Here is a 26,517-nt window from a genome sequence, read left to right on the forward strand (position 1 = left end):
AATCTGATGTAGATACAGATGACGTATGTTCGATATCCTCTACTTCAACTGCATCATCTGTTGGTTTTATTACTAGATCACCTGTGGTTTCATCACCTGCCCCTGGATTATCAGAAGATACGGATGAAGAGGAGGTATTGTCCTTTTATGATAGACCCACCGTAAGTCAACAACCGTCTATACGACCCGCTGTTCCTACAAGAACCTCTTCTAGTTCAATAACGCAGCCTTATAAAGAAAAGACGAATATCGCTGAACCAGCTTTAGTCACCATGCATCAAACGGCCACTGATATTCATAAGGATAACGGTGGTAGTACTTCGACACCCACCTTGTTGAATAATCTTGCGAATTGGGCTGCTTCATATTTATGGCCAAACGAGAATAATAAAAGTAATCATAAACAGAGACCATCACCACAGCCCTCTTTGTCAGCGTCCATTATTCCAACTGTAGCTATCCCCATAGAAAGACATTATGCCCCTACCTCATCCAACTCATCCAGTTTATAAATTCCTCGGCACACACACACACACACACACTTACATTTCACATCTTTATTTTGTTTTGCTATATTATATCTTTATTTCCCTGCACGTACTTTTATTACAATTTATTTATAGACAATCACTCAAAATCTCTTGTATAATCCCTTACCTTGATTATGTAACAACACCATTTCTGTATAATAATAATTTTCTTTAAAAAAACCATCTTGTTCATCTACAGTCGAACACGAAAAAAAAAGTCGTCGTTCCCAGCTATATTTTCTTTCAGTTTTGTATGAGGATGGTTAAACTTCATATGCGTTTGGAGCATCTTGAGGAGGAGTACTATTCTATCTGCAGATTGTAACTGGGTGGGACCGAGGAGGGGCGGAAGAAACGTCAGATTATGATTAGCAACCTAAAATTTAATTTAAAAAAGTTTTAAGCATGGCCTTGCATTGATACTGATCAAAAGACATAATGGGATCCCCAACTTGTTGTTTTAGCAAGACCTGATTATTTCTAAATTGAAATTGATTCTTGTTTTCCCACATGGGAAATTAAGCTTTTCTCCCTCCATCTAATATTTACAGTAGTCAGTGACCCGATGCTGCTTACTAAAGCTAAACTATGCATGTGACAATATTTTTTGCCAAAAGCATCACATCACAATTACGAACACGATAAAGACATCTATGCCAGTGTTGGTCGATGAAGGAGGTTTTTTTTCAGTAACTGAAACCAGCGGTGTATTATTCAATTAGGTTTAGTAGGAATGTAGACTAGCGGACACGGGTGCATTGGATATCATGTGCATTAGATTGTGACAATTACGAAATAAAAAAGCTAAACATTCTTTTTTTTATAACCCCGATTAAAATGCGGGGGAATTTTGTTATCTCTCCACACAAGAAAAATGGTGCAACAGAAAAAAAAAAAGTGTGTTTTTTAATATATATTTTTTTTAATAAATGGGGGGGGGGGGAATACACACAGAAAATAATAATAATACAGTATTGTTTCTTTAAATATATCTATGCAGAAGAAAAAAAATTCGAGTTTTGCGGTGGAAGAAGAAAAGAGTTGGGAGTTTTGTAAGGGTGTGGGGATTGAAAGTGAAGGTTTTTTATAATACAAATACAAGAAAAAAAAAACTAGTGGGTGATTTTTTTACTTTGAAACAAGAGCAGTGATCTCACCGTCCTTGACCTTTCCTTGGAACACATCGAGCCATGACTTCACCTTTTCGTAAACCATGAATGTAACAGCTTGACCAGGTGCAACTCTCAATAATCTAGGTGTCAAACCCTTATAGAAAGCCTTAGGTCCTTCCTTGGTCATGATTTCAGATGTAACGACCTTAAATCTTTCCCATCCAGATCCAGGTGCGCTGGACTTTTGAATACGAGTCTTGATTGTATCAATAGGAGCATTGGATAAAGGACCTGTGATTAAATTCATACTCGTGAGAATCATGCATGTGAAAAATATGATATCCATAGTTACCCATTGCACCAGAGACACCACCAAGAATCAAATGTTGGTAAGAGGGAAGTTCTTCCAAGTTTTGGTACTTTTGAGCATACTTCTTAAACTCTTGATAAGCAGTGAAATTGGCAGCTTGGTTGGTGGCTATCACACATCAAAAAAAAAAAAAAAAAAAAAAAAATCAATATACATCCCTCAACCGTCTATTTCTCTCTAAATTACCTTGTCTCAATGCGGTCAAGGTAACGCCCTTGTACAAGGCGCGAACACCTTCCTCGCGGACAATGGTGTAAGCAGCATGAGGTGCGTTACGATACTTGGGAATATCCATAGGATCAGCCATGGAGTGACGTTGAGCCTGTTATTTCATATTAGTATCTCTCTAACTCTCTCTCTCCATGGATACCATTCTACGTTACCTGAAGACGAATTTTAATAAGATCCATAGGAGAAACAACCAAGACAGCCTCAGTAGTACCGGCAGCAAGACCAGCTACAATGAAAAGAAAATGGATTAATCAACCAGTCACAATAATACATGTATAAATCAAGCTTACCAAAGAACACTGAAAGAGTGCTGACTTTGCCATCAGCATCAGCCATCCACTCCTTGTATAATTCGAATGAAGAGAAACGAATAGCCATCTTGGGAACAATACCGGAAACAACAGCCCCGAGACCTTTGTACAAGGCCCAGAAGGATTCATTTCTGATGATCTTTGCACCAACACCCAAGAAACCAAGAGGCTTACCCTATTGACGGTCATGATTAAATAAAAGAACAGAATAAAAAAAGTGTTTAGGGTTTATACCTTTGCATTTCTGGCAGCATTTTTGGCCAACTGCATTCTCACTTTAATGGTATCAAGAGGATGGCAAGTACAGGCTTCCATGAAACCAGCAGCACCACCAGCAACAAGATGGGTGAGAAGGGGGGTCTTTTGTTTGCCGTTGTTGTTCTTGCTCATATTAAATTATTGGAATTTCGTGGAAATGTAAAAAAAAAAGGAGAAAAAAATTCGAAAAGAAGACGTAAAAAAGATAAAGGTTTTTATACTATAAAAATTGTAATTTTCATGTGCTTTCTGAACACCGCCCTTCAATCAGTTCCTTTGGGATCGCTCACCATCATTACAAAGATGGGATCCAATCAGATGCTCCATAAATGAAATCAAATGCGGGGTAAGAAGGAAATCATCGGAATTCTATCACATGTTCCCTCTGCCTTAAACATGTTTGTGCTACACACCTCTGATTTTTTTCTGAGTGACGTCTCTATATGCTGACCGTATACCGGACTAAACTATTACTCGCCTCCCAGCTCATTTTTCCGACCATCTCCGCGAACCTTTCGTGCTCTGTCTCTTTTTTTACCCCACTTTAACCCCACAAAAAAATCAAATAAGTGTAATTTTACTCACCAGCACATACTTATATCTTATGTAAAATATTAATTCTAGCCAAAACGTGATTTAGCAATAAAAGATTACAAACATAAATAAGAGTACCCTTATTTATGCTTATCAATTCCGTTTTTGTTGAGTAACTAAACCCCAAATTTTCAGGCCTGTAATTTATAGTTATCGTGGGAAGAATAATTGGACCACGACCAAGGCAAAACGTTTATACTTTTTTTTCTTTTGGTTTTATATTGAATTATATAATGCATTTATCAAGACATACACCACGCATTCGACAATGTCTTTTTTTTTTTTTTACCGTTAACTATTTTAAAACGTATGATGTTTCCTTCTGTAATACATTGCAAGGTAATACAATCAAAAAGTCTAGCTGGTCTGTCCAAAAGGAAGCATCCTAAGAACACAGTTGCTCAACTATGTTATAACCCAAAACCTGGCACTCAATGTAAGGGTTCCTTTTTTTTTTTGTAACTTTAAATTTTGTTTGGCACAGATCAGTAATACCTCCAACAAATATATATAAAACGGGTTTGTATCTGTTGTGTCTGTTCCTGTTTTTAGACTTGTACTCACCAACAACCCCAAATATACGGATTGTATTTCGGTGTTTCGTCGGAACCAAACAATTTCCCCTTATTGATTACAGCGGAAATAATTCATTCTGGAAATTATTTATACACCCACAAAAAAAAAATATGTAGTTTGCTCTCCTCCCGTCGATGTTTTAATATATTCCATTTATGGATTCTACCTTCTTGTATCCTCCAATAATCAAACCCAAGGAAAATAGGAAAATCAAAAAAAAAATACATTTGTTTAAAAAAATACAAATTGGGTTGTTCTCTTTTTTTGTTAATCAGATCAGTGAGCGAAAAAAAAACAGTTCTTTTTTGATTTATCAATAAAATCTAAAACTAACTAGCAAAAAGACGTCATTGCAAGTCTGCTTTTTTGGACTCAATTGGAATTCATAAAACTATCTCCGCTATAGCATCGCGTAAAGATAAACACACGGAAACCGCCTAATAAACTGTATGCAAGTCATTGTACATGTAATTCATAAAAAGAAAAGTTTAATGGCGATTATAAAAAAAAACCATGATTTAGTGCGACGGCCGGACCGAACAAAGTGCCATCCAATTAGAAATAGTGTATTGCTTAATAAGAGACCCTCACGAACAAGACTAAACCTGTACATAGACCTTAGTATACGGCTGAACAAAAACATGGGAGGAAAACAACAATGATGCAATATCACTGTTGATAAACAGTCTTTTACAGCCTAATTCTCATGTTACCGTTACTTTCCGGAATTTTTATACTTTTTTTTTTAATTTTCAATCATGGTTCAGGGCACTTCACAATGGAAAAGGCTAGTGGCGTTAAAAAAAGTTTAGATCCTAAAGATACGGGGTATGTTACACGCAAACATTTGTTTGTAGGATGTACCCTAGAAAAATAGAAAAAAAAAGAAGTTGTCAAAAAAATGATGAGGCTGTATGTCTAATTTATACAACTTCTCTTTTTTTTTTTGCAAATAGAGGGCATAATTAATTGCAAGCAATCAACCGGCATCAATCTATCATGATTTACAACACTTTTATTTTTTCGTCTCTTTTTAACATTACACTTCTATTTGAAAAGGCAAGTACCCAAAGCCATTTATTTCAAGAATACGCAGAAAAAATGAATTATTAAGGGCTTTCATATTCTGTAAGAAGAGAATTGATGGCAATAGATACATTAAAATGTTCGCATATAAACGGAGGTCTGACCCCATTATACAGTTCGTAATGCAATCTCGTCAAAATTTGAAAAACAGTTGTTCTTAACCTATAAAACTGAACCAAGATATATCAAAGACCAGCTGACAGAAAATCACCCGCGTTTTATACAGTAAGATACTTAAGCTCAAACTTACGTCTGTCAGATTGTAACAGAAGCGTGCTGGTTCATCTATCAAACCAAAGGATCAAAATAAAAAGATTATTAAGCTAGACAGTTTATCTAAACCCGCCTTATGAACCAAGACAAATGTTCGGCTTTAAATATTGGGCATGACAGGATTCTTCCTAGTTAAGTCTAAATGCTTGTGCCGCTAATTTGTTTGTATAATGCTCTTCTGGCCATGACTATTTTTCCCTTCATTCACTTGATCTATTGATGTTGCCCGTTTTTGATTCCCTAATAGTTTAATTACTTCCTTAAAACGAAACTTGCATATCTGCGTATTTTATAATTTTCTCTACATACAACAAAAGTTTTCTCTAGCAATAAATTAGCATAAAAAAAGGGGGGAGGTTTACATTTACTCGTTTCGATTTGACAGCAAAAGCGTTTGCTCACTGTCAAAAACTCTGGTGGTAGAGCTAAGTTTTAAAACATATGTCTTCCGAATACAAGGTGTAAGTTATTTAAGTTGTTTTGTGCATTTTTTTTCTTTTGCTTGCTTGATTAAATCATAATGTATTGGGAGATGGGATAATACTCCATGATTACCTTATGCAAGTGTCTCTGTAATGCTAACTTTTTTTAGTAGTCTAGTGACAAAAATTAAAACTCCTCAAAAAGAATCCGACAAATGGCATCATTGACAGTTCATATGTCAATACAGCCTTATTTGTTTTATGTGAAAGGTTTCAGCTGCTCCCTTCCCCCTTCATGCTTATCATTGTCCCAACAAACTTTTATTGTCTGTGTACTTGTGTGTTTGAATATTTACATTGAACAAACAAATACGGAAATAGTCTTTATTTAGTATTCTCTGGTTTTTGTTTTAATTAACCTTGATGACTTTACTCTCTTATTCCACACCTCGTTTATTGCGTTAAGTCAGATGGCCCCCATTTTGCCTCCACCCACTTCTCTTATTCGACCCGAATCCACAGGCAGTTATTTAAAAAAGAATGCGATATTACGAAAAATCTCCAAGAAGAAACTTTTACCAGTTTATGATTTAACAGCAAAACCATTACCACAATTAATCCAGGATGTCATGGACGCAATAGATGAAGAGGACGAGAATCTACGGAAAGAAGAGGAAGCGTATCTGAAAGAGTATGAATCATTAAGATTAAATAAACCACCAGCGACAGCACCTCCACATTTATCACCCTTGGATACCACACATCCACCACTCCCTCCACCAAAAGATATCCAAGACGAACATCAAAGTATTCCCGATAAAGACGCTCCCAGTTTGGCTGAAAAAGATTCCATCCGTACTGTAGAAGAGGAAATTATGCTCACATCATTACAAGAAGAAGCGGAAAGATTATCATTGGAAGAAGATTATCCGAATCGTACTATTATAGATCCTTCCGAGATTATCAATACCGAACTCCGAGATAAATTACATACGCCATCAAGCCAATGGTATTTTGACGAATATTCAGGTTTATATCGACAAAATGCTTCATTATCACATCAAAGTTTACCCGATTTTCAAAACATCAAAAGAACGAATTCTCTCGTTCAAAGTGATCCACCCAACGCCAGCGGCTTGAAAAGAACCAGTACCACCATGAAGGAGGACAGGCCTCACTCATTTGCATTGAAATTGAAATTTCCAGAATTGGACGATAATCAATCCGTTTGTTCGAGAAAAAGATCAATATTTACCACAAACGATGAAGAAGAAAATTGGCCTACGCCCACTTCGGTCGAACAAGTCCATTCCCTCAGAAAAAAGGCCAATTCCATGCGGGATCGTCGTAAAAACCTCGACCTCTGTCGCACATTAATGGACGCTGCCTGTCAAGGTGCTGAAACAGCCGCTCTCAGCAACGATTCTCCCGTCACCCGCACTCCATCCGTCAGCACACGCTATCGAAAGCAAGAACTACGAAAAAAGAAAAAACAAGACTTGGTTCTCGACGAAGTTTTGGTACTGGAGGCCCAAAAAATTCTAAAGAAGTTGGCCATTGGAGCCGTAGGACACAATACCGATGGTGATGCTCAATTTTTACTAGCCAACTGCTACGGTGTGGGTGGTTTGGGCCTAACCCTGAATAGAGAAAGAGCCTTTTCTCTTTACATTCATGCTTCCAAGCAAAATCATGTCGAGTCAACTTACCGCGCTGGTGTGTGTTATGAGATTGGTATCGGTACCACAAAAGATTATGCAAGAGCCATCGTCTATTACCGTAAAGCTGCCAATTTATCGCACGTCGAAAGTATGTACAAGATGGCCGTGATCTTATTACGTGGGTATTGTGGACAATTGATCAATACAAGAGAGGCAATTACATGGCTACAACGTGCAGCTGCACTGGCAAACTCGCAAAACCCTCACGCTCTTTATGTTTTAGCCATGTTTCAATTCACAGAGGAGTTCGCGGACGATCCAGCCATGATTTCCGATCCTTCTTATGCCCTTGAGTTACTACACCAATCTGCCCAATTAGACCATCTTCCGAGTCAAGTGAAATTAGGTGAATTGTACGAAACCGGTGGTGGTCCCGTCGAGCCGGATGATGCCATCTCAATTTATTGGTATACAAAAGCGGCTGAACGAGGCAACGCCGATGCAGCTTTAGCATTATCGAGTTGGTATCTAACTGGATCTGTTGGCATTCTTCCCCAGTCGGACCGCGAAGCGTATCTTTGGGCCATCAAGGCAGCTTCTTCGCAGCTGGCAGATCGTTGGACCATTGCAAAGGCGTATTTTTTGGTTGGTATGTATGTAGATAGAGGAATTGGGATCAGTCATACTTCCGCAGAGGATGCCAAGATTTGGTTCAAGCGATCGGCTGCTTTAGGACATAAGGGCGCAGTAGAAATGATTAGCAAGCAGGATGCATTATCTTGCCCAACTGTCAGTAAATGATTGATTGGGGGAAAACGAAATAAAAAAAAAAGAGATATATTTTGTGTTGTCTACTTGACAACTAAAAAGTTTAAATTAAGTGTGGAGGAGGAGGAGTATTGTTTTAAAAGAAAGAAAGTGGAATGTTTCTTTTTCTTTATGGACTTTTTTGTGGTATTCATTATGAGTGTGAGTTGAGAAATGGACCAGCATCATCAAAATGAAGTAAAGAGGTCTAGTATTGTAACGGTTCAATTGAATTAAACATGTTTCAGTGTAAAGCGATAGTTGCCCTGATACGCAATTTAGGTACATTTAACCACGAGTAAAGCGATGATTTATAATGGATAATTCCCGGGATGGATAAAAAAGTAAAGGAGGGGTGGGGGGATGTCAACAATGAAGCTTCTAATATGTATAGTCCATGATCCCTTAATTCTTGATATGGAGAATGGGTTGTCTAATAGTAGATCTCCTCACTCCTTTTACTATATGTTTATCATTCTTTAAAATAAATATAAACAAATAAAAAAAAATACTATTTTTTTCTTCAACTCTTTCTTTTACCCTTTCCTACCATTACATAATACTTGTTGTTATTATGCTTAAAAAAGAACAAAGAAGAAAAAATCATAATAATCCAAACTCATCACGTCTACCTATTCCTGCTCCTGCTCCTGCTACTCATGCTACACACCGTCGTCATATTACAACAGAGAGCGCTGTGACACCTACCAAATTGGATGATAACAAAAACAATAACAAGTCTAGATTATTTTCGACAACATGTTCACGTATGGCTCAAGAAGCCAAAAACTATAATAAGCGACCGATCATACAAAACAAGAACCTTTCTTCCTTTTATCTTTCCCCACAACAAAAAATGAATTTGAATAACAAAAGAACTATCCCAGTACCATCCAAAAAGCCCACTACTACTCCTACGACTCCTGTCGTCACACCAACACTCCGCAAGTCGCCACTTACTTTATTAAAACAAGATCTTGAAAAACTTCGACAAAAGGTAACATCAATGTTCAATTACCTCTTCTTTCTAATCATTCTCTTCTTTTTTTTTAATTCTCGCCCGACTTTAAATAGAAACTAGATGACGAAGCCTTGATCCAGAAGCAATCAAAAGAAATTGCGAGATTAAAAAAACAATTAACTCGCCAAGTAAAGACGGAGGCAGAAAAAGAGCTCGAGTTTCAGTTGCAAGAAAAATCGAGGCTAAATGAAAAGTTAGCATCTGTAACTGCGCAAGCAAAGGTATATATTTAAATATCTATAAAAAAAAAAGAAAGGGACTAATTAAAGTAGGATTGCATAAGTTTTAATCAAATGTTTTATATTTAGAGTCTTTCAATTGATGTTGTTGATTTACTAGAAGTAAAGAATTCAACCAGTACCCAAACAACCTATCAAGATGAAATCGATAAATTACAATCACAACTTGAGGTAAATATGGGACATATATAAAAAATCCTCAGGTTAACATCAACTAACACTTGATATACTAGATTCAAGACGACGCTTTTAAAAAGAAACTGGCAGAGCATGCATCACTTGCCAACGCATTAGATAAATCCATTCAACAAACCCAAGAAACGATGGACAAACTCAAGTCCGATCATGCCACCAAAATAGCTCAATTAAAAGCAATCCATTCCATCCAACTCAACAAACTTCAGGTAGAGCATGAGCAAAATATGATCAAGTCAAGACGAGAAGCAAATCGATCAAAACACACCTCCATCTCATCTGTACACGGATTGGAAGAAGTCCTTGAGCAAGCATTGTTAGAGTTTGAGCAAGAACAACATAATCATATCCCTGTCCTCATTCAACAGCAGGATAGTAACCAACGAAGCCTACAAGGTAAAGTCAGGTTGACAATGAAGAATCAACAATGGTATGCGAATAAGTACATGCCCATCGATGCAAAGTCTTGGCCTGCACCTCAACCATTATCAAACTTGAACAGAGTACAGCAGCCCACACGTTAATCTCCCCCTTCCATCACAAAAAAAAAACCCCCAAAAAAAATTATTATTATATACACATATACACTTATTTACAACATTATACATATTATACATCTATATATAAATATATCATTCATCATTTTACTATACAGTTCTAAATTTCCATTCTTTTTTTATTTTTTTATTTTGATATTTGTTCATCATCATAAAGTAAGCCCATGTTGCTGATTTACAATAACAACCTCTTCAGTTGGTTTAAAACTAGAGCGAATCGGATCTAATAATTCTTCTTCTTCCTCTTCATCTGATGATAAAGAACTTAATGAATTAGCAGGAATACTCCTTCGAGGTGGCAAAGGTGGTGGCGGCACCTGTTGCTGCTGTTGTTGTTGTTGCTGTGGTGGTGGTGGTGGTTCGTTATTAATAAACAAACTCATCATTTTTCGATTATGGGATTCTTGTAATTCTCGACTTCGTTCATCGCGCATCTCCTTGGTAACCTTGTTCGTATTCTTTTTGCTAAAGATACTTCCTGCCATATTATACAGAGCTGCTTTCTTGCTGCTCATCCTGATGCTGGATGTGGAGGAATTGATTTTGTTACTGATGGAGTTATTCGTCAGCTTGGATAAGATATGAATTCGATTGCTGGTGCCGTGTGACTTTATTGAACCACTAATTGAACTGACATCGTCTTCCTGACTGGTATATTGCGATGTCTCTTCAGTTAGACTCGATTCTTGTGTTGTTTCAATAGTCATACATTCCTTGGATACAGTTGTTGTCACCAATACCTCATTCGACATATCAGGAGGCGCCTCGCATACTAGCTCTTCATCAACGACAACGGCTTCTATTTCCTTCTCTTCTTCTTCTAGTTGCTGTTGTAGTGGTTGCTGTTTTCTACGGAAACCGATATTGGAAGAAATTCTACGACTAAATGATGGTGTAGCAACTACAGTTTCTTCTACCTTTGACTCCCTATCATCTTGCAATGGTTTAGACTCGTCTTCATTTTGATCTGAACGCACTATTCTGTCTGGATTTGAATACCCACGTGACCGAAATATGGACGATGTTGCAGCAGCAGACAACTGAGGTGAGTCCGAAGTGGATTTGGAACGACGATCAATGATGGGCGGATCTGCAAGCATGGAAGAATCCAAAACGCCAAGAGACTCCGCTCTCCGCGTAGGAGGTTTTGGCAAGGCTTGTTGAAGGACATCAAACGAATCTTGATGATTACTAATGATCACTTTAGGTAGTGTCTGATTCAGCTTGTTTCCTAGCATATCAAAGTTCATGGTAGGGGTTGCGTTCGTATTCGGTATAATGGGTGAAGTTGGCTCTTTAGGAGAACTAGGTTTAGGTACACGTTCGCCAAAAATACCACCTTTACCACCTGAAGGGCAAAAGGGAAAGTCGTCCATATTGGGAAGCACGATATTCTCCATCATGAATTCACGTATTTTGGACTGTATGGCGTTTGTTACCATGGATAAACGTATTTGTTTGTCAGATACGATGGGAGTGATTTCCCAATCCATGACGGGTATTTCATAAAAACCAATCCAGTAACGATTGGTAGGGGGTGGCTTCACCTTCATTAAGAATTTACCAGACAATTTTTTGAGGGAGACGGACAGGACCAGAGGCACCCTAATAGGCTTCATTAAGGATGAATAATTCCAATTAAAGTCTGTTTGTATCACAACTCGAAGGCCACCTGCATAATGAATGGTAGCTTCCGCCATCAGATCCCCTTCTGGAGTCAGGGAAAGAAGTTTAGGTTGTGTTACAAAAGGGATTGAATTGCCGATATCCACACTTTGCACTGAAATATCTCCCAGAAAACTTGGTCGCTTGATTTTCTGGATCTTTTTGGATATCTTTTCTTCAAAGTATTCACGCATCTCTTCCGTTTTGTACATGCCTAAAAATAGTCTTCCTAAAATAGCATTTAACCACTGTACCTCACGGTACTCGGCGTCTTGTTGTACGGTTGAAATCAACGTTTGCATGGCTGAAGCATCAAAGTGAGTGATGTCCATCATTTCTACGTGGTTGGGTGATTCAGTCATTATATCTGTAGCTGCCAATAACCCAAAGTACCAATCTTCCTTGTCCACAGGTCTTGCACACGTAATATAGAGCTCGTTGTTCGATGTTAGGTAAGGTGAAGAAGCATCAGCGCCTTCTAATAAAATCTCCATATTCTTCCCGCCGTCTTGCACCTCCGTTTTAGGCGTCAGTCTCAATGCTACTGACTTTCCATAGATATCGTGATCCTGATGTTTCTCGGGATGAATGGAAACGTTGTAGTTATGCACGGGTATGATGATTTTACAGTCTTCATTCGGTTGATCTGATTCGTATATGAAGAGTGCGCCGCACTTTAATTGCGCGTACACATGCTCCTTTTGACGTTTGGAGCCTTGTACATAGGATTGAATGCCTGACATGAGAACTGCTACATTGGATTCGCCCGATCCTTTAGGCTTATATCTTTTAGTTAACTGAATCCAGCCTTTTTTCCCTTGTTGAGAAGATGTATTCTTCCATTTCTCCTTCTCCTTGGGAGTACTTGGAACTGAGCAGGATGTAAAATAGACAACTGCCAGAATAATTGGCAGAAATGTTAATCCTCCAGTCAAGTAGATCAATATGATTTCTTTAATTTGAATCATGATTATTTTTAAAGAAAGAAAAAAGGGGGAAAGGAAACAAAAAGAGAGAGAGGAATGATAAATAGAAAAAAATTATTAAATTGTTGACCACTTAAAACAAAAATACACACACAAAAAAAAAAAAAAATAGGGGCTTAATCTTATAAAAGGTGCCTTAATCAAAACAACAACAACCCATAAATAAAGAAACAAGCGTCTCAAAAATAATAATGTAATGTTTGACTCCGCTAGCGCGCGCGGGTTTCCTCTCCTACAATAATAATAATAAAAAAAGGCGAGCATAAATCCCAGGGTTCATGGACACCTTCGTAATATAGACTGGTTGCTTTTTTTATTAATTTTAATTTATGCAGCTGCGTATCGTACTCTAATCCGCATGATGGGTTTTGCTCGTGTGGCTTAGAAAGTAACGTGTGCGACAATCTGTGTGTCTTTTTGCAAACAACATATTGATTATCCTGCTACAGTTGAAACAACGCCACTCTTCCCCAAACAGAGAATCAGCCTCTTGCATATCTTGTGTAAATGCTGAGAAGCCTACCTATGATCGTCCCAATAAATCCATATATGATTTTCAGTATATGATAGCTGATATACAGTTTAATATTTTATTTGATAGCTTAGTAGACACTCTTATGTCATAACAAGAGCCTTGTATAATTAAAAACCCAATGGTGAATCGAGTACAAGCTAATTAATTAAGTATGTTGTCTTTTGGGGATAAATGACCACGGGATAGCTGGATCAAATAGGGACATAGTTGTTATTAGCGAGTATTTTACATTCTGAAGCCCAAAGATGATGATTATGGGCAATGTATGTAAAGAAATAGCAGTAGGAGCGGAGTGGTGGGGGTGCGGTAGCGTCAAGCAGCGTCAACAAGAGTCATTTAAGAGGACTGCCTTTTCTCTCTTTTTTTTTTCACCTAAAACAAAAAAATGTGTGTCCCTTTGTTTTTCAATATCACAACAAATGTTCAAAAAGTAAAGAAAGAAAAAAAAATAAAAAAAAAAATTAGAACACTCTCACAAACATAGTGTGTGCTTTTAAAAGTAATAGTCTTCATGTCATATTAACTGTTATAAATGAAACAGATTCAGTTTTTCCGAAAACATTGCCGGTCAATCGCAACTAAAGTCTTCAGTTCAACGTAATATTCGTACCAAGTTGAATGAACAATATCCCACCATTGAGACCGTGTTGGAAGAATTGATTCCCAAAAAGACACCCATTATCCAAATCAAGGGGTAACTCACCATTTCCAGCTTTTAAAAAAGAAACACACCTTTATTAAAACACCCTTTTTTTTTTCTCTCTCTCTCTCTTATAGTCACGAACATATCACCTTCCTTTCCGTCAATGGCGAAATTCTCTTTTTCCAACACTTTGACGGACCTTTCTTCCCTACTCTCGCCTTGTTACATAAATGTAAAGTGGGAAAAAACAAATGAATAACTTATAGCCGTACTCAAACCTTCTAGCACAGATCCCGATATGCTCCCCAAGTTACAGGTGGATCGTGGAGCCATCAAATTTGTTTTATCAGGCGCAAACATCATGTGTCCTGGTTTAACATCCAAGGGCGCCCGTATGGACACAGATTTACCTGCTGGATCAGTTGTTGCTATTATGGCCGAAGGTAAAGAGAATGCTCTTGCTATTGGCTACCTCAAGATGAGCACACAAGATATGTAAGTTTTTTTTTTTATTATTATTATTATTATTTGCTTGCATTACAAAAAAAATATTTTTACTAAAACATTCTCTTTCTGTTTGACAATAGCAAATTGGTTAATAAGGGTATTGGTGTTGACAATATTCATTACTTGACCGATCCTCTTTGGAGAGAAGTTATTCACATGTAAACCACACTTTTTTATAACAAATAAAAATCATTGTTTTTAAACCTTTCAATTATGAATAGTACTAGAAATGAGGAACTTTTTTTTTTCTCTTATTCTTAGGAAATTAAAACACTCGACTCTTATATAACCAGACGATTTCTCCCTAACATTACTAATTTCCTTATTCTAACTTTAAAACTCGAATTATGAAATTCATTGCTATTACCGCCTGTCTCGCTGTCTGTGCTCACTTGGTCGCTGCCGGTAAGTTTACTACTTGTCATATTTTTTTTGTTTTTTGTTTTGTTTAGCATAAATTCCTAATAGAAATTCCCCCACATTCACATATTTTAGCTCCTGCCACCGCCGGTGCTGATGTAATGGCTCAAGAACAAGCTCTCGAGCTCGGCGCTCCTCAATCCTTTGTCCCTGCCAAGCACTCATCCAAGCACGATGATGATGACGATGATGATGATGATAAGAAGGACAAGAAGAAGAAGAAGCACCACGATGACGATGATGATGAGGAGGATGACAAGAAGGATAAGAAGAAGAAGAAGCACGATGATGATGATGATGATGATGAAGATAAGAAGGACAAGAAGAAGAAGCACGGTGACGATGATGATGAGGAAAAGAACGACGAGCTCGCTGAAAAGAAGAAGGCCAAAGCTGAAGAAGATGCTCTTTTAGCTGAAGAAGAAAAGGAGGCTGCTGAAAAGGAAAAGGAAGCTGAAGCTGAGGCCGCACAAAAGGAGAAGGATGCTGAAGCTGAGGCTGCTCAAAAGGAAAAGGATGCTGAGGCCGAAGCCGCTGACAAGGAAAAGGAATCCGCCGAGAAGGAGAAGCCCGCTGAAGAAGCTCCTGCTGCCGAAGATGCTCCTGCTGAGGAGGAGCCCGCTGCACCCACTGACGCTCCTGCTGAAGAGGCACCCGCCGCTCCTACTGATGCTCCCGCTGAAGAGGAACCCGCTGCACCTACTGATACACCCGCTGAAGAGGCACCCGCTGCACCCACTGACGCTCCTGCTGAAGATGCTCCAGCTGCACCCGCTGAAGATGCCCCCGCCGCACCCGCTGAAGATGCTCCAGCTGCACCCGCTGAAGATGCACCAGCTGCACCTGCTGAAGATGCTCCAGCTGCACCTGCTGAAGATGCTCCAGCTGCACCTGCTGCACCCACTGACGCTCCTGCTGAAGATGCTCCAGCTGCACCCGCTGAAGATGCCCCCGCCGCACCCGCTGAAGATGCTCCAGCTGCACCCGCTGAAGATGCACCAGCTGCACCTGCTGAAGATGCTCCAGCTGCACCTGCTGAAGATGCTCCAGCTGCACCTGCTGAAGATGCTCCAGCTGCACCCGCTGAAGATGCACCCGCCGCACCCGCTGAAGATGCCCCCGCCGCACCCGCTGAAGATGCACCCGCCACACCTGCTGAAGGTGCACCCGCTGCTGATGAAGAAACCCCCGCTGAAGGAACCCCAGCCGAAGAGACACCTGCCTCCGAGGACCCCAAGGCTGCTGAAGACGCTAAAAATTAAATAGACATAATATATTACAAACTCTTAGACTGGCAAATAATAAAAACTTTTTTTTTTAATTCCTATTATATATACAAATGATTATCAATTGGGGGGGGGGGGGAAGAAAAAGGGAGGGGTTGGGGGTATAAATAATTTTTTGTTTTAAGAGAGCCAAAGTTTCTAAAGTAACGGTTGTGTTTCACAGGTGGTGGTGGTGGTGGTAATAGGAGAGGAAAATATCACAAAGAAGAAAAAGTTATAAATGTTCATGAGGTAAGCTAATATGCGTGACCAAATAGATCTTTCTTCTGGTTGAACACCGGATTCTATATCACGATTGGCAAAGGTAGATAAAGTATTATCCACACATGGTGTATCGTTGTGGATAGATCCATAATGATTCCGATCTTCAAAATGATTGTTGCTTTTGTTTATAATGTCAGCTAATGACTGGTATGACATAACTGACGAAGATGATTTTTGACTTAAAAAGGAAGATGATCTAGTCACAGGTGAAATAGGTGGTTGCCTCTGTTCTTCATCATATAAATTCACTAGATCATAGGAAGACAACTCTTCCTCTCCTTCTTCTTCGTCGCTAGTAATACTACAACGTTGCTCATCGGAAGAAGAGTCGGTTGTATAGTCTTCCTCTTCTTCTTCTTGTTGTTGCGGCTGTAATATTAATAAATCATCGTTCTGTTGAATATGTATCGATAGATCTTCAAAATTATTTCGACTTTCATTCTCGATCCAAATATTTTCTTGGGTGTGATGATTATAAAATGACTTGTCGATACTTGTTTCAAAGGTAGGTCCATCCTCTTGCTGAGAGTATAAAAATACACCGGTTGCTCCATTGGAATCAGGACAGGGACTCAGATTATAATATTCTGCTTCTGTTGAACTCCAAATTTCTTCTTGCTGTTCACATTCTCCGTCTTCCTCTTCTTGTTGAATAAAAGGAGGTGTAAACATAAAGTCATCACCTGATAGTAGTACAGAGGGTCTAACAGGCGTAATGCCTAATAATGTTTGTTGTGATTTGCTATAAATACTATGTAAGTGCCAGTTCTCCAAAAATGAATAGGGAGCTGATCTACGTCTGGAGGCCGCATCCGGACAACTCTGTCTAGTAAATTTGTTGATCGTGGCATAGAACGCTCTGTTGGCAATATCAAAATTATTATTTACAGCTGAACCATGATATTCTGTAGGATATTCTTCCTCTTCTAATAGCAATTCAGGTGAATTTAGATGTTGACCAAGGAAATAGAAATCTTGGTCTTTCTCGGTAGTACGGAAATTTTTTTTTCTTCAGGTACAACTAATAGATATTCTTCTTCTTGCTGCTGCTGTTGTTGTTGTTGCACAGATAGCATTCTACCACATAAAAAAAAAAAAAAATTATGGTTAAGGGATGATTTATTTTGTTTTGTCGTTACACGTACATGATGTGGATTTAATTAAAAAACGAAATGTTTGAGAAAGAAAAAGAGGGAAAAAAAGAAAAGAAAAGGGGAAAATTATGGATCTATTAAATAGTAACACGGATAAAAAAAAAAAAAAAGCATGACACAGCTACTCGAACGAAAAAAAAAAAAAAAAAAAAAAAAAAAAAAAAAGACATTTGGGTAGCACACGCTTCTTGTTACCGAACAATAACACTACACCTTTTTTATATCCTTCTTGATCGACAATGGAAACAAACCTGCATTTTAATATAATTCATTTACACACACATCCCATAACAAACACAAATTATCTTCAAAATTTGACCCCATTCTTCATTCAAAGAGCAAAGTTTTGCTAACACAAAGCCACAGCATCTAACTTCATACACATGATTCAAAAGAGAGAACATGAAAATATTCATATAGTTATGAATACAATTAAAGCTCATCCGTCCTCCGTAACACGCCATTCTTTATACTATTTCTGTGTAATGCTTAACATCCTCGAGTCCAGTTAAGCTCTCTTTCTCTCTCTATCTATCTTTATAAACCCAACACAATTGTCAATTGTTCTTGGAATCGAAGGAATGCATGAGCAGTGAGAACGTCAATGTCAACTTGAATGTTGGGTTGAAAAACCACCAAGTTCATTTTCTTTATTTCCATGGTAACCAAAAAATCCTATCCTGGTCTCTAATGACAACGAATGCTTTATATATATAAAAAAACTCTGTTGAAAGACCTTTTAACAAGTACCTTTTTTCTTCTATGATACATCTTGAATAGGGAGGGGTTTGAATGTGAGCCGGGAAAAGTTCTGCAAAAGCAACAGAAAATTAGTGACACCACCTTTTTTTTTAAAAAAAAAAAAAAATTTATCTGGTTTAATGAACAATTAGGCTTTCCCCCTCGGGTTTGTAACTTTTTTTTATCAGGCAATACAATTTTCATCCTCATGTTTTATAAGAATTGTCTGGAACTCGTTATTGTAATAATGTGTTTTAAAAAAAAAATTGTTTTGTCCCCCTTCCCCTTCTTCTTATACACGACACTCTATCGCATACAGCTTTCAAATGACGTGCGATCGGACATGCAGCCATAATTCTTTTTTTTTTTTTTTTTTTTTTTTTTTTTTGACATGCAAAACTATAAATAGTTAAAATGCGATCCCCCAAAAAGTGTGATTTTTTGGGGGGGTAGCTTCCCATTAGTACATAATGTATTTAAGGTCATTTCATGGCTGATATCAAATAGATGTTATAATTTAAAAATGAAAGCCGAAAATATGCAATTTGTCACGGAGTGCAAAAAAAAAAAAAGCTCACATGAGATGTGTGGGCGTTTTTTTATTATTATTAACATTTGTATTCAAGTTTGTATCAGATGAAGCTAAATTTTGGGAAAGGGGGATGTTTATCCCCCGCATGAATAACTCTATTCATTATTCTTTTTTGAAGCTCTGTTGATAAATTATCTTCTTCCTTATCGTTATTAATTTTATTGTGTAAAAAGAATGCCACACATGTAAACCTTTCTTTCTTTCTTTTTTTTTACGGTATTTCAGGAACTTGTAACCCAGTACTTGTCATTTACGGTAAGAACTACAGTGATGGGTTCCGGAGATGATTCAAGTCCGATTGTACGTTAGCAATGAAATGTTATACCAAGCCCATATAGTAACAATGAAATAGGTTATATCTTTAATAAAAACCTTTTTTCTTTTATTGTAACCATAGCTAGCCTCGTCTTTTAAACCTTTTATTTCATTATTGTGGCAACTACCCGGCAACTAGATTGCTAAGGACAGTTGACTGAAGCTAATATATCTTCCCAGTGGTGGGAATACTCAAGTCGATTGGTTCAACTGATAGGCAATAAAAAAAAAATACTTTCTTCTCAATTTTCTCTCTCATCTTTTTACAATGTCCCAGATTTTACAGCTCCAATAATATGGGTTATGTTAATTAACTTCCCTTCCCTCTCTTTCTTTTGAAACATTGCCGAGAAAAAAAAAAGGCATAATAAGATTATATCCGACATTTAATGTGCATGAAAAAGGCACGCAGCAACTAGCATTGCCTTGCATCCCTCCCCTCCCCCCAACCCAAAAAAAAAATAACTTGATGTCAATACATTCTTTGCTTTGCCAATAATGCATATACTTAAAAAAAAAAAAAGCATGTGGGGTTGATTTCACATAAATTGGTAAATAGTATTTTTTTTTTTTTAATCATGTTAAATTGCTTGAGAGTGACACGCATTGGTAAGCTATCTTTTAAGAACACAAAGTGAATGCTTTTATAGAATTGTGTGTCACAGTCATAATGTCAAATGTAGGTTAAAGAAATACAGCACCAAAAAAATGAAAACAGGACGGAGTTGGGCGTGTAAATCGTAAAACATCCCTTGTTTTATAAAAAAAACATGCTTGACAAGTCACACTTCTTTTCTCTCTTACCCCACACAAAAACGAAAGAATAATAAAAAGCGATGCCTAGACCACTCACTATACTCGCTGGTTTAACATTGGCCACTGCACTTACTTACCAATCGCGTATTAACCTTATTACCAACACGGCTCTTGTTCAGGAGAAGCTTGACCAAGCCAAAGAAAAGAATGACTTGATCACCAATAAAGCCAATGAACAACTAGTTCGACTTTCTCTCAAACGTCCTGCAAGCTCCGTAGAGCAATTTTTAGATCATTCAAAATCCTACTATAAAGCACGACTTGTGCCTTCAGGTAAAAGAAAAAAAAAAAAAAAGGCCTTACCCCGTTTTTTCTAATACCCCCTTTCTAAAATTTTCATTTATGTCTTAGTCAAGGAAAGCTGGAATGCTCAGATCTGTAATGTCACTTCAGCCATCATTCAGTCCGATTTACCTACCACAGTGAGCAAATATATCGCTAGAAATGTATTTGGTATTAATGACAAGCAATAAATTCATTTTAAAAGACGCGTTCCCTTCGCATAAATGCATATATTTCTATTTTTGACCCGCCCTGTCTCTGTTCTGTCACTACAACATTCAAACTCCTAATCTCTGTTTTCCTTAGCTTTTAGTGACAGGGATCAAAGCTAATTGTTATATTTTACAAATGCTCCCGTTTGAGCTCAGTACAAAGCAGTAACTATATTCCTAGTTTCTTGTAAATATTTATCACTCATAGACTTTTAAACACGCAGTCTGACAAGAACCCTCTAATCGGATTTATCACGCATACACATTGCTTTTTGTACTGTATCAGACAAGTAGTCCAGCGACGTGAGCTGCATTAAGAACCCACATTATATAATTGTTTTTTTTTTACGAGATGTATATGAGAAAATTGATAAGAGGTTCGTCATGTTGTAGCAGTTTCTCAGAAGGTATACTTGGTGGCAGTCGTATACATGGTCCATAACGTAAGCTTCACATTGATCGCCTTTCATAATCAAGCCCACAAACAACAACACCAAAAATACTCTTTGATTTCTTTGCCAATTTTTACCAAGTCATCGAGATGCTATGTCTTGTTCGACTTTACTTCCAGCAAAAGAAGAAGATGACTCGACTTGGTCCTAACAACAGAAAAGTCAACACCGCTTTCCACAAATTGACCGGCTAAGATCGAGCTTGCTTAGTCGATTAAATATTGCCCGATTATCTGGTTAGCAACGATAGATTTAATTGATGGTGAGTTGGGAAAAGGACAGTTTGAGAAAGTGATCCATGGTATCCCGTCGGCTTCATTCTTTCTATTGGTGCTATAGATGGACGAGCTTTAAAAATTCTTGTTAGTTGGTCAAGTTGGTCTTGTTGTTGAGAGAGAGAGAGAGAGAGAGAGAGAAAGCAAAGGGGGGCTCTACTGTATCATTGTCAATATGAAAATCGGATATATGTCTCAGTTTAATACATTTAGACATGTGAACTTAAATAATTGCATAGATACATCTCTTTCTCGTGTGTAGTTTTATAATGCAAATCGCCCTTGTGTTTTCTTATGTACATACATTGATCAATAGCTGCTGGCAAACTATCAGTGAGGCTACTAATTTATGGTTTTTATACTTGATTAGATGTCCAATAAAAAAGTGATTTAATGATTCATAACGGCTTTAAACTTTATGATTAAGTCTTGACATTCATCTAGTTTTAATGACATGGCGGGTGATAAGAGTACTACGTTGGCAAGTGATGGTTTCACTTTATAAAAGCTTACTTATTACAGAATTTTGAATTATCATCTCTACATACCATACTATGGATGCCCCCTTCCCCCCTCTTTGAGGCTGCTAGAATGCTTAATCTGGATATTTACCTTTATATATATAAAAATAGCGTTCTATTCGTGTGGATAATCCACTTTTTTTTTTGAGTAGTGATAAGTATAAAATGAAGCAGAAACTATGTATGCTCTTTTCAACAAGTAAAACGATGTGTACAATAATAAAAAAGGCTTGTGTGACCATGGCTGGTGAAGAATGTGATACAAAATTAAATGATGCAAAAACTATAATGAATCAGGGGAGGAGGAGGATAATATTTCATTTTGAAAGAAATATGACATGTCTGTAAATGAAGATTTACATGCTTCAAGGTAGAAGGGGGGGGGGGTTGGGAGGGAGAAAGGCTTGCTAAAAGAAAAAAGAGTGAGTTAAAACGATCCAAAGTAGACATTACTCACATTAACAGACCAACTCCCCCGTGGCACACACACACACACTCTCGTAATAGAAAGCCATGATTGGGGATTGACTGTAAAGAAGAAATTTATTCAATGTGACAGATAAACCCTTGTAAGCTAAAATAAAGCAAGTCGGTCTGATATTAAAAAAAAAAGGCTGTACTCCCAAGTGGGAAAAAAAGAAAAAGATTCCATCCCCCCCATTCGTTTTTTTTTTCTTTTTTTTTTTTTTTAAACCACATAAAAAAAAAATTCATAAAAAAGAAGCAATTTTAAGGGTATTGTGTTGAAATATTTGACAAAAAAAAAAAAGAAAGACAGCAGCTAATAGTTCTTTTATATATATAAAAAAAGATCTTGCCTTTAATTTATTCACTTTTAATCGACTTTTGCTTCATCTGGCTCTTTAGGCTAATGACAAAGTCCATGCAGTTACCCGTCCACCCTCCAACACAACAACAACAACAACAACAAGACATGGATGTTCTTCATAACACGAATTGTACAGCCGCTGCGACTTCTTCAAAAAAGAAGAAGAAGCACAAGAAAAAGTCAAAAGGGACTAGCAACAGCAAAAGTGTTGCTGATTTTGCAGCCAAGACTCAAGCAGACATGGTGGATGCCATGATGAATCATCATGTGATACGTCATGGTGATCACAATGACATGCACCACAAGCATATCTCCAAGTCCTCAAGTAATAATAAAAACGGTAAAATGAAGGAAGAAGATAACTTTTGGTCTAGTACAAACAATACAGAAGAACGTCAGAAAATTCGAGAATTTTGGTTACAATTAGGCGAAGATGAAAGACGTTCGCTTGTCAAGGTCGAAAAGGAAGCCGTACTTCGTAAAATGAAGGAACAACAGAAACATAGTTGTAACTGTTCCGTATGTGGTAAAAAAAGGTAATAGTCATATAAAAATTTTCACCTTCTTTTTTCTCTTTCGTTCCCAAAATAAAAAGAAATAAGCACTCATCTTTATTTGTCCAAGTAGAACTGCCATTGAAGACGAATTAGAAGTTTTGTATGATGCTTATTATGAAGAATTGGAACAATACGCTAATCATCAACAACAAACTCGCGGTAGTGTTAATCCTTTACATGCAGGCTACCTTCCTACTGAAGTCATTTACGATCCCAATAACGAATCTACCGACCATTACGACGACGATGACGACGACGATGAAGACGAAGACGAAGACGACGAGGATGATGATTTAGACGAAGACGACGAAGAAGATGACGAGGATGATTTAGACGACGATGACGACGACGACGATGATGAAGACGACGACGACGATGAAGAGGATGAAGACGATGAGGAGGAGGATGATTTTGATGACGCAGATGATGAAGACGAAATCATCACTCGTCCTCCGATTGCTACTTATGCTGAAAGAAGTAGATATGAAGAAATGACTCATATACGTCATACACCTCTCTCGAGAGCATCTCCTAATGGTGATCATTTTAGTTTTGGAAATAGTCTGACTGTCAAAGGTATTTTTTTTTTCTCTTCTGCTTTGTCCTTTTCTTTTTATTATATGCTCATGCTTTTTCTTTTTCTTTTTTTTTGATAGGCGGCATATTAACAGTAGCCGATGATTTATTAAAGAACGACGGTAAAAAGTTTTTGGATATGATGGAGCGTCTTGCTGAACGTCGAATGCAAAAGGAAGATATCACTATCGATCAAAGCAACAGTTATTTTCAAGACGAAGAAGAAGATGACGACAATTTTGAAGACGACGAGGACGATGTAAATATAAGAAATACCCCCCCCCCTTCTCTTGTGTCTATCATCCACTGATTCCTTTTTTTATTATTAGGATACTCGTACTGAAGAACAACGAATGGAAGAAGGCCGTCGTATGTTTCAAATATTTGCTGCTCGTATGTTTGAGCAACGCGTCTTGGCTGCCTATCGAGAAAAGGTGGCTCAGGAACGTCAACAACGTCTCTTGGAAGAGCTTGAAGAAGAAGAACGTCTTCGCGAAGAAAAAGAGGCCAAGAAGCTTCTGGAACGAGAAAAGAAAAAGGATAAAAAGAGGTAATATGAGTATATAGCTGTGAAAAGAGTAGGAGGAACTCATCCCCCCCCCCTTTTTTTTTTTGGTGATTAGACAAATGAAGCAGCAACAAGAGGAAGAACGTCTTGCACGCGAGGCAAAGAAAAAGGCTGAAGAGGAAGCTGTCAAACGCGAAAAAGAGAAAAAACTCGCTTCAGAACGCCAAAAACGCGAACAAGAAAGATTACAAAGGGAGGAAGAAAAGAAACAACGGGAAGAAGAACGCTTGAAAAAAGAAGAAGAAAAAAAGCGTAGAATTAAGGAAGAGAAAGAACGCGCTGCTGAAAAGGAGAGAAAGCGTAAAGAAAAGGAGGAAAAGGATCGTATCGCCGCCGCTGCTGCTGCTGCTGCTGCTGCCGCCGCTGCCGCTGAAAAGGAGAAATTGCAAAAGCTAAAGGAAGCCAATGATAAAAAACATACAGAGAAAAAAACTTCTCCTGTTGTCGTTGCCCAGAAAGTCATTACATCCCCACCTGGTATCCCCACACGGGAGACCTTAACAGCAAATGATCCAGAAAACAATAATAGACAACAGGTGTTAATTGAAGCTTTAGTCGGTCCTAGACCCAGCTTTATTGAAACACCCAACAAATCTCCCATGCGACCACCTCCTCCTCAACAACAACCATTTATGCCATCTCATCTTAATATATTACAAAACGGACCTCCCACATCCTCTTTACTTTCTAATACATTTCCTCTTGATCATACGTCTTCTAGCTTACCTGATCCTTCCATGATGGGTCTCTTTCATCATCGTGTTGGTTCTCCTCTCGAATCCAGTACTTCCACACGTCAGTCTAGATCCATCGCTCCCATTGCCCCTATTGGACAGCCGTTAAATGGACGTCGTGTTTCCTCTGTACCACTTACCACCAACTCCACCAACTCCACCGCCACCACAGCTACTACAACCAACTCCACCGCCACCACAGCGACTACTACTACTGTGACTACGGCTGCAACTCCTGCTCCTGTAGGCAGCACACTTCAGGATATGCAAACGCCTTTTATGGATCCATTTTCGAAAAGACCTTCGGTTCATTCTCCATTTGATACAGAAGCAGGTCCACGGTCCTTCTTTTCCAGTTTCTTATTTGGTGAACCCACAAGGACAAACCCTCCTCCCATGATGATGCCTCCTCCGCCTGAATATGACATGCGGTTTGCTCAACAGCAACAACAACCTGACAGACGCTTTTCAACAGAAATGTCTTCTAATCATTGGACCAATGGATGGACAGCAAGTTCTGTACTTTCTGATAATGTGCACGGTAAACTGTTTGGTGGTGATGCTCTGGTAAAGTTTGTTACGATCATATATATATATATACTAGAGAGAGAGAGAGAGAGAGAGAAGCATATTAACATTTTTATATATATATGAATATAGCCGGACCGTACGATGATTACTTTGGAAAGAGTTAAAATTGCTTACCAAAAACTCAACGAGATTACGCAAACACGGATATTTAGAGGACCCACCAGTCAATACCATACACTTGTACAATTACATTGTATGATGAATGACTTATACTGTGATTTTCAAGTGGATATTCGAGAATTGTATGAAGTTTTAATAGGATCCCCTTTGAGTGGATTTCAATGCCTAAATCATGCTCAACATGGGATGGTTGTATTATATGAACCCATTGTAGTAGGAGGACTTGGAAATCCATCACTATCATCACAACCACTATCTACTACTTCTTCATTACATAACATGCAACAACAACATCATCATTCACCGCCTCATAATAACCCTTTCTCCTCGTCTAATCATCCACCTTCTTTACCTCCCCCTCATCCTTTGCAAGGAAATAACCCTACTTTATTTGGAAGTATGTCATGATAAAAAAAAAATAAACAAAATAAACACTGACAAAAAATATAAAAATGCTTGTTTTTTTAACGCATTGTTACACGGGGAACGGGATGAAATGCCAAAAAGAAAAAAAAAAGTTGTGTTCTATACTGTATGACCCGTCATATTATAGACTCCCTCGTGTTTCACTGGACTGAAAAAAAAACAGCATTTAAAATATAAATACAGCTCTTTATCCGGGATAACATCCCT

General features: G+C 37.9%; 9 protein-coding genes across 9 annotated transcripts; 6 read left to right on the forward strand and 3 right to left on the reverse strand.

The window, feature by feature from the left end:
- Positions 1-1,415: 1,415 nt before the first annotated feature.
- On the reverse strand, positions 1,416-3,002 carry EV154DRAFT_533442 (mitochondrial carrier domain-containing protein). The gene is made up of 6 exons (XM_051603973.1): positions 2,789-3,002; positions 2,534-2,729; positions 2,396-2,469; positions 2,199-2,334; positions 1,995-2,120; positions 1,416-1,933 (listed from the first exon to the last, which is right to left on the reverse strand). Exons 1-6 carry the CDS (start codon positions 2,942-2,944, stop codon positions 1,659-1,661), a joined length of 963 nt encoding a protein of 320 aa, XP_051450191.1. The 5' UTR covers positions 2,945-3,002; the 3' UTR covers positions 1,416-1,658.
- A 3,636-nt stretch (positions 3,003-6,638) lies between these two features.
- Positions 6,639-8,225, forward strand: EV154DRAFT_475225 (uncharacterized protein; the record flags this gene model as incomplete). The annotated part of the gene is made up of 3 exons (XM_051597975.1): positions 6,639-6,828; positions 6,970-7,158; positions 7,237-8,225. 3 exons carry the CDS (start codon positions 6,639-6,641, stop codon positions 8,223-8,225), a joined length of 1,368 nt encoding a protein of 455 aa, XP_051450192.1.
- Positions 8,226-8,760: 535 nt separating this feature from the next.
- EV154DRAFT_533452 (uncharacterized protein) lies at positions 8,761-10,340 on the forward strand. The gene is made up of 4 exons (XM_051603974.1): positions 8,761-9,228; positions 9,306-9,473; positions 9,561-9,662; positions 9,725-10,340. The coding sequence occupies exons 1-4, from the start codon at positions 8,806-8,808 to the stop codon at positions 10,208-10,210; spliced, it is 1,179 nt and encodes a 392-aa protein (XP_051450193.1). The 5' UTR covers positions 8,761-8,805; the 3' UTR covers positions 10,211-10,340.
- A 1,207-nt stretch (positions 10,341-11,547) lies between these two features.
- EV154DRAFT_432940 (putative integral membrane protein conserved region-domain-containing protein) lies at positions 11,548-12,651 on the reverse strand (the record flags this gene model as incomplete). Its single annotated transcript, XM_051596699.1, has 2 exons — positions 11,548-12,342; positions 12,424-12,651. Coding segments are annotated over 2 exons (1,023 nt in total), but the record flags the coding sequence as incomplete, so codon positions are not given.
- Positions 12,652-13,771: 1,120 nt separating this feature from the next.
- On the forward strand, positions 13,772-14,790 carry EV154DRAFT_533454 (PUA-like domain-containing protein). The gene is made up of 5 exons (XM_051603975.1): positions 13,772-13,859; positions 13,971-14,123; positions 14,207-14,304; positions 14,363-14,567; positions 14,660-14,790. Exons 1-5 carry the CDS (start codon positions 13,849-13,851, stop codon positions 14,739-14,741), a joined length of 549 nt encoding a protein of 182 aa, XP_051450195.1. The 5' UTR covers positions 13,772-13,848; the 3' UTR covers positions 14,742-14,790.
- Positions 14,791-14,838: 48 nt separating this feature from the next.
- On the forward strand, positions 14,839-16,261 carry EV154DRAFT_608211 (uncharacterized protein; the record flags this gene model as incomplete). The annotated part of the gene is made up of 2 exons (XM_051607665.1): positions 14,839-14,984; positions 15,048-16,261. Exons 1-2 carry the CDS (start codon positions 14,927-14,929, stop codon positions 16,259-16,261), a joined length of 1,272 nt encoding a protein of 423 aa, XP_051450196.1. The 5' UTR covers positions 14,839-14,926.
- A 60-nt stretch (positions 16,262-16,321) lies between these two features.
- Positions 16,322-17,786, reverse strand: EV154DRAFT_533461 (uncharacterized protein). The gene is made up of 3 exons (XM_051603976.1): positions 17,695-17,786; positions 17,569-17,626; positions 16,322-17,533 (listed from the first exon to the last, which is right to left on the reverse strand). The coding sequence occupies exons 2-3, from the start codon at positions 17,623-17,625 to the stop codon at positions 16,424-16,426; spliced, it is 1,167 nt and encodes a 388-aa protein (XP_051450197.1). The 5' UTR covers position 17,626; positions 17,695-17,786; the 3' UTR covers positions 16,322-16,423.
- Positions 17,787-20,187: 2,401 nt separating this feature from the next.
- EV154DRAFT_572217 (uncharacterized protein) lies at positions 20,188-20,640 on the forward strand (the record flags this gene model as incomplete). Its single annotated transcript, XM_051606320.1, has 2 exons — positions 20,188-20,440; positions 20,519-20,640. 2 exons carry the CDS (start codon positions 20,188-20,190, stop codon positions 20,638-20,640), a joined length of 375 nt encoding a protein of 124 aa, XP_051450198.1.
- Positions 20,641-22,574: 1,934 nt separating this feature from the next.
- EV154DRAFT_533467 (salt tolerance down-regulator-domain-containing protein) lies at positions 22,575-26,507 on the forward strand. Its single transcript, XM_051603977.1, has 7 exons — positions 22,575-22,644; positions 22,721-23,274; positions 23,366-23,871; positions 23,952-24,130; positions 24,201-24,421; positions 24,495-25,740; positions 25,834-26,507. Exons 2-7 carry the CDS (start codon positions 22,781-22,783, stop codon positions 26,290-26,292), a joined length of 3,105 nt encoding a protein of 1,034 aa, XP_051450199.1. The 5' UTR covers positions 22,575-22,644; positions 22,721-22,780; the 3' UTR covers positions 26,293-26,507.
- The last annotated feature ends 10 nt before the right edge of the window (positions 26,508-26,517 follow it).

Source organism: Mucor mucedo (genome assembly GCF_025094135.1).
Source record: "Mucor mucedo strain NRRL 3635 chromosome Unknown EV154scaffold_280, whole genome shotgun sequence".
NCBI lineage: Eukaryota > Fungi > Mucoromycota > Mucoromycetes > Mucorales > Mucoraceae > Mucor > Mucor mucedo.

Excerpts from the sequence above, each read along its gene's own strand:
- EV154DRAFT_533454 (XM_051603975.1), top strand. Across the intron at positions 14,305-14,362 it reads TCTCGCCTTGTTACATAAAT|ATCCCGATATGCTCCCCAAG; the intron begins GTAAAGTGGGAA and ends CTTCTAGCACAG. Across the intron at positions 14,568-14,659 it reads AAGATGAGCACACAAGATAT|CAAATTGGTTAATAAGGGTA; the intron begins GTAAGTTTTTTT and ends GTTTGACAATAG.
- EV154DRAFT_533461 (XM_051603976.1), bottom strand. The coding sequence starts at position 17,625 with ATGCTATCTGTGCAACAACAACAACAGCAGCAGCAAGAAGAAGAATAT. Across the intron at positions 17,534-17,568 it reads AAGAAGAATATCTATTAGTT|AAAGACCAAGATTTCTATTT; the intron begins GTACCTGAAGAA and ends CGTACTACCGAG.
- EV154DRAFT_533467 (XM_051603977.1), top strand. The coding sequence starts at position 22,781 with ATGACAAAGTCCATGCAGTTACCCGTCCACCCTCCAACACAACAACAA. Across the intron at positions 23,275-23,365 it reads TCCGTATGTGGTAAAAAAAG|AACTGCCATTGAAGACGAAT; the intron begins GTAATAGTCATA and ends TTGTCCAAGTAG. Across the intron at positions 24,422-24,494 it reads AAGAAAAAGGATAAAAAGAG|ACAAATGAAGCAGCAACAAG; the intron begins GTAATATGAGTA and ends TTTGGTGATTAG.
- EV154DRAFT_533442 (XM_051603973.1), bottom strand. The coding sequence starts at position 2,944 with ATGAGCAAGAACAACAACGGCAAACAAAAGACCCCCCTTCTCACCCAT. Across the intron at positions 2,121-2,198 it reads CTTGACCGCATTGAGACAAG|CCACCAACCAAGCTGCCAAT; the intron begins GTAATTTAGAGA and ends GATGTGTGATAG. Across the intron at positions 1,934-1,994 it reads TGGTGTCTCTGGTGCAATGG|GTCCTTTATCCAATGCTCCT; the intron begins GTAACTATGGAT and ends ATTTAATCACAG.
- EV154DRAFT_533452 (XM_051603974.1), top strand. The coding sequence starts at position 8,806 with ATGCTTAAAAAAGAACAAAGAAGAAAAAATCATAATAATCCAAACTCA. Across the intron at positions 9,229-9,305 it reads TTGAAAAACTTCGACAAAAG|AAACTAGATGACGAAGCCTT; the intron begins GTAACATCAATG and ends GACTTTAAATAG. Across the intron at positions 9,663-9,724 it reads AATTACAATCACAACTTGAG|ATTCAAGACGACGCTTTTAA; the intron begins GTAAATATGGGA and ends TTGATATACTAG.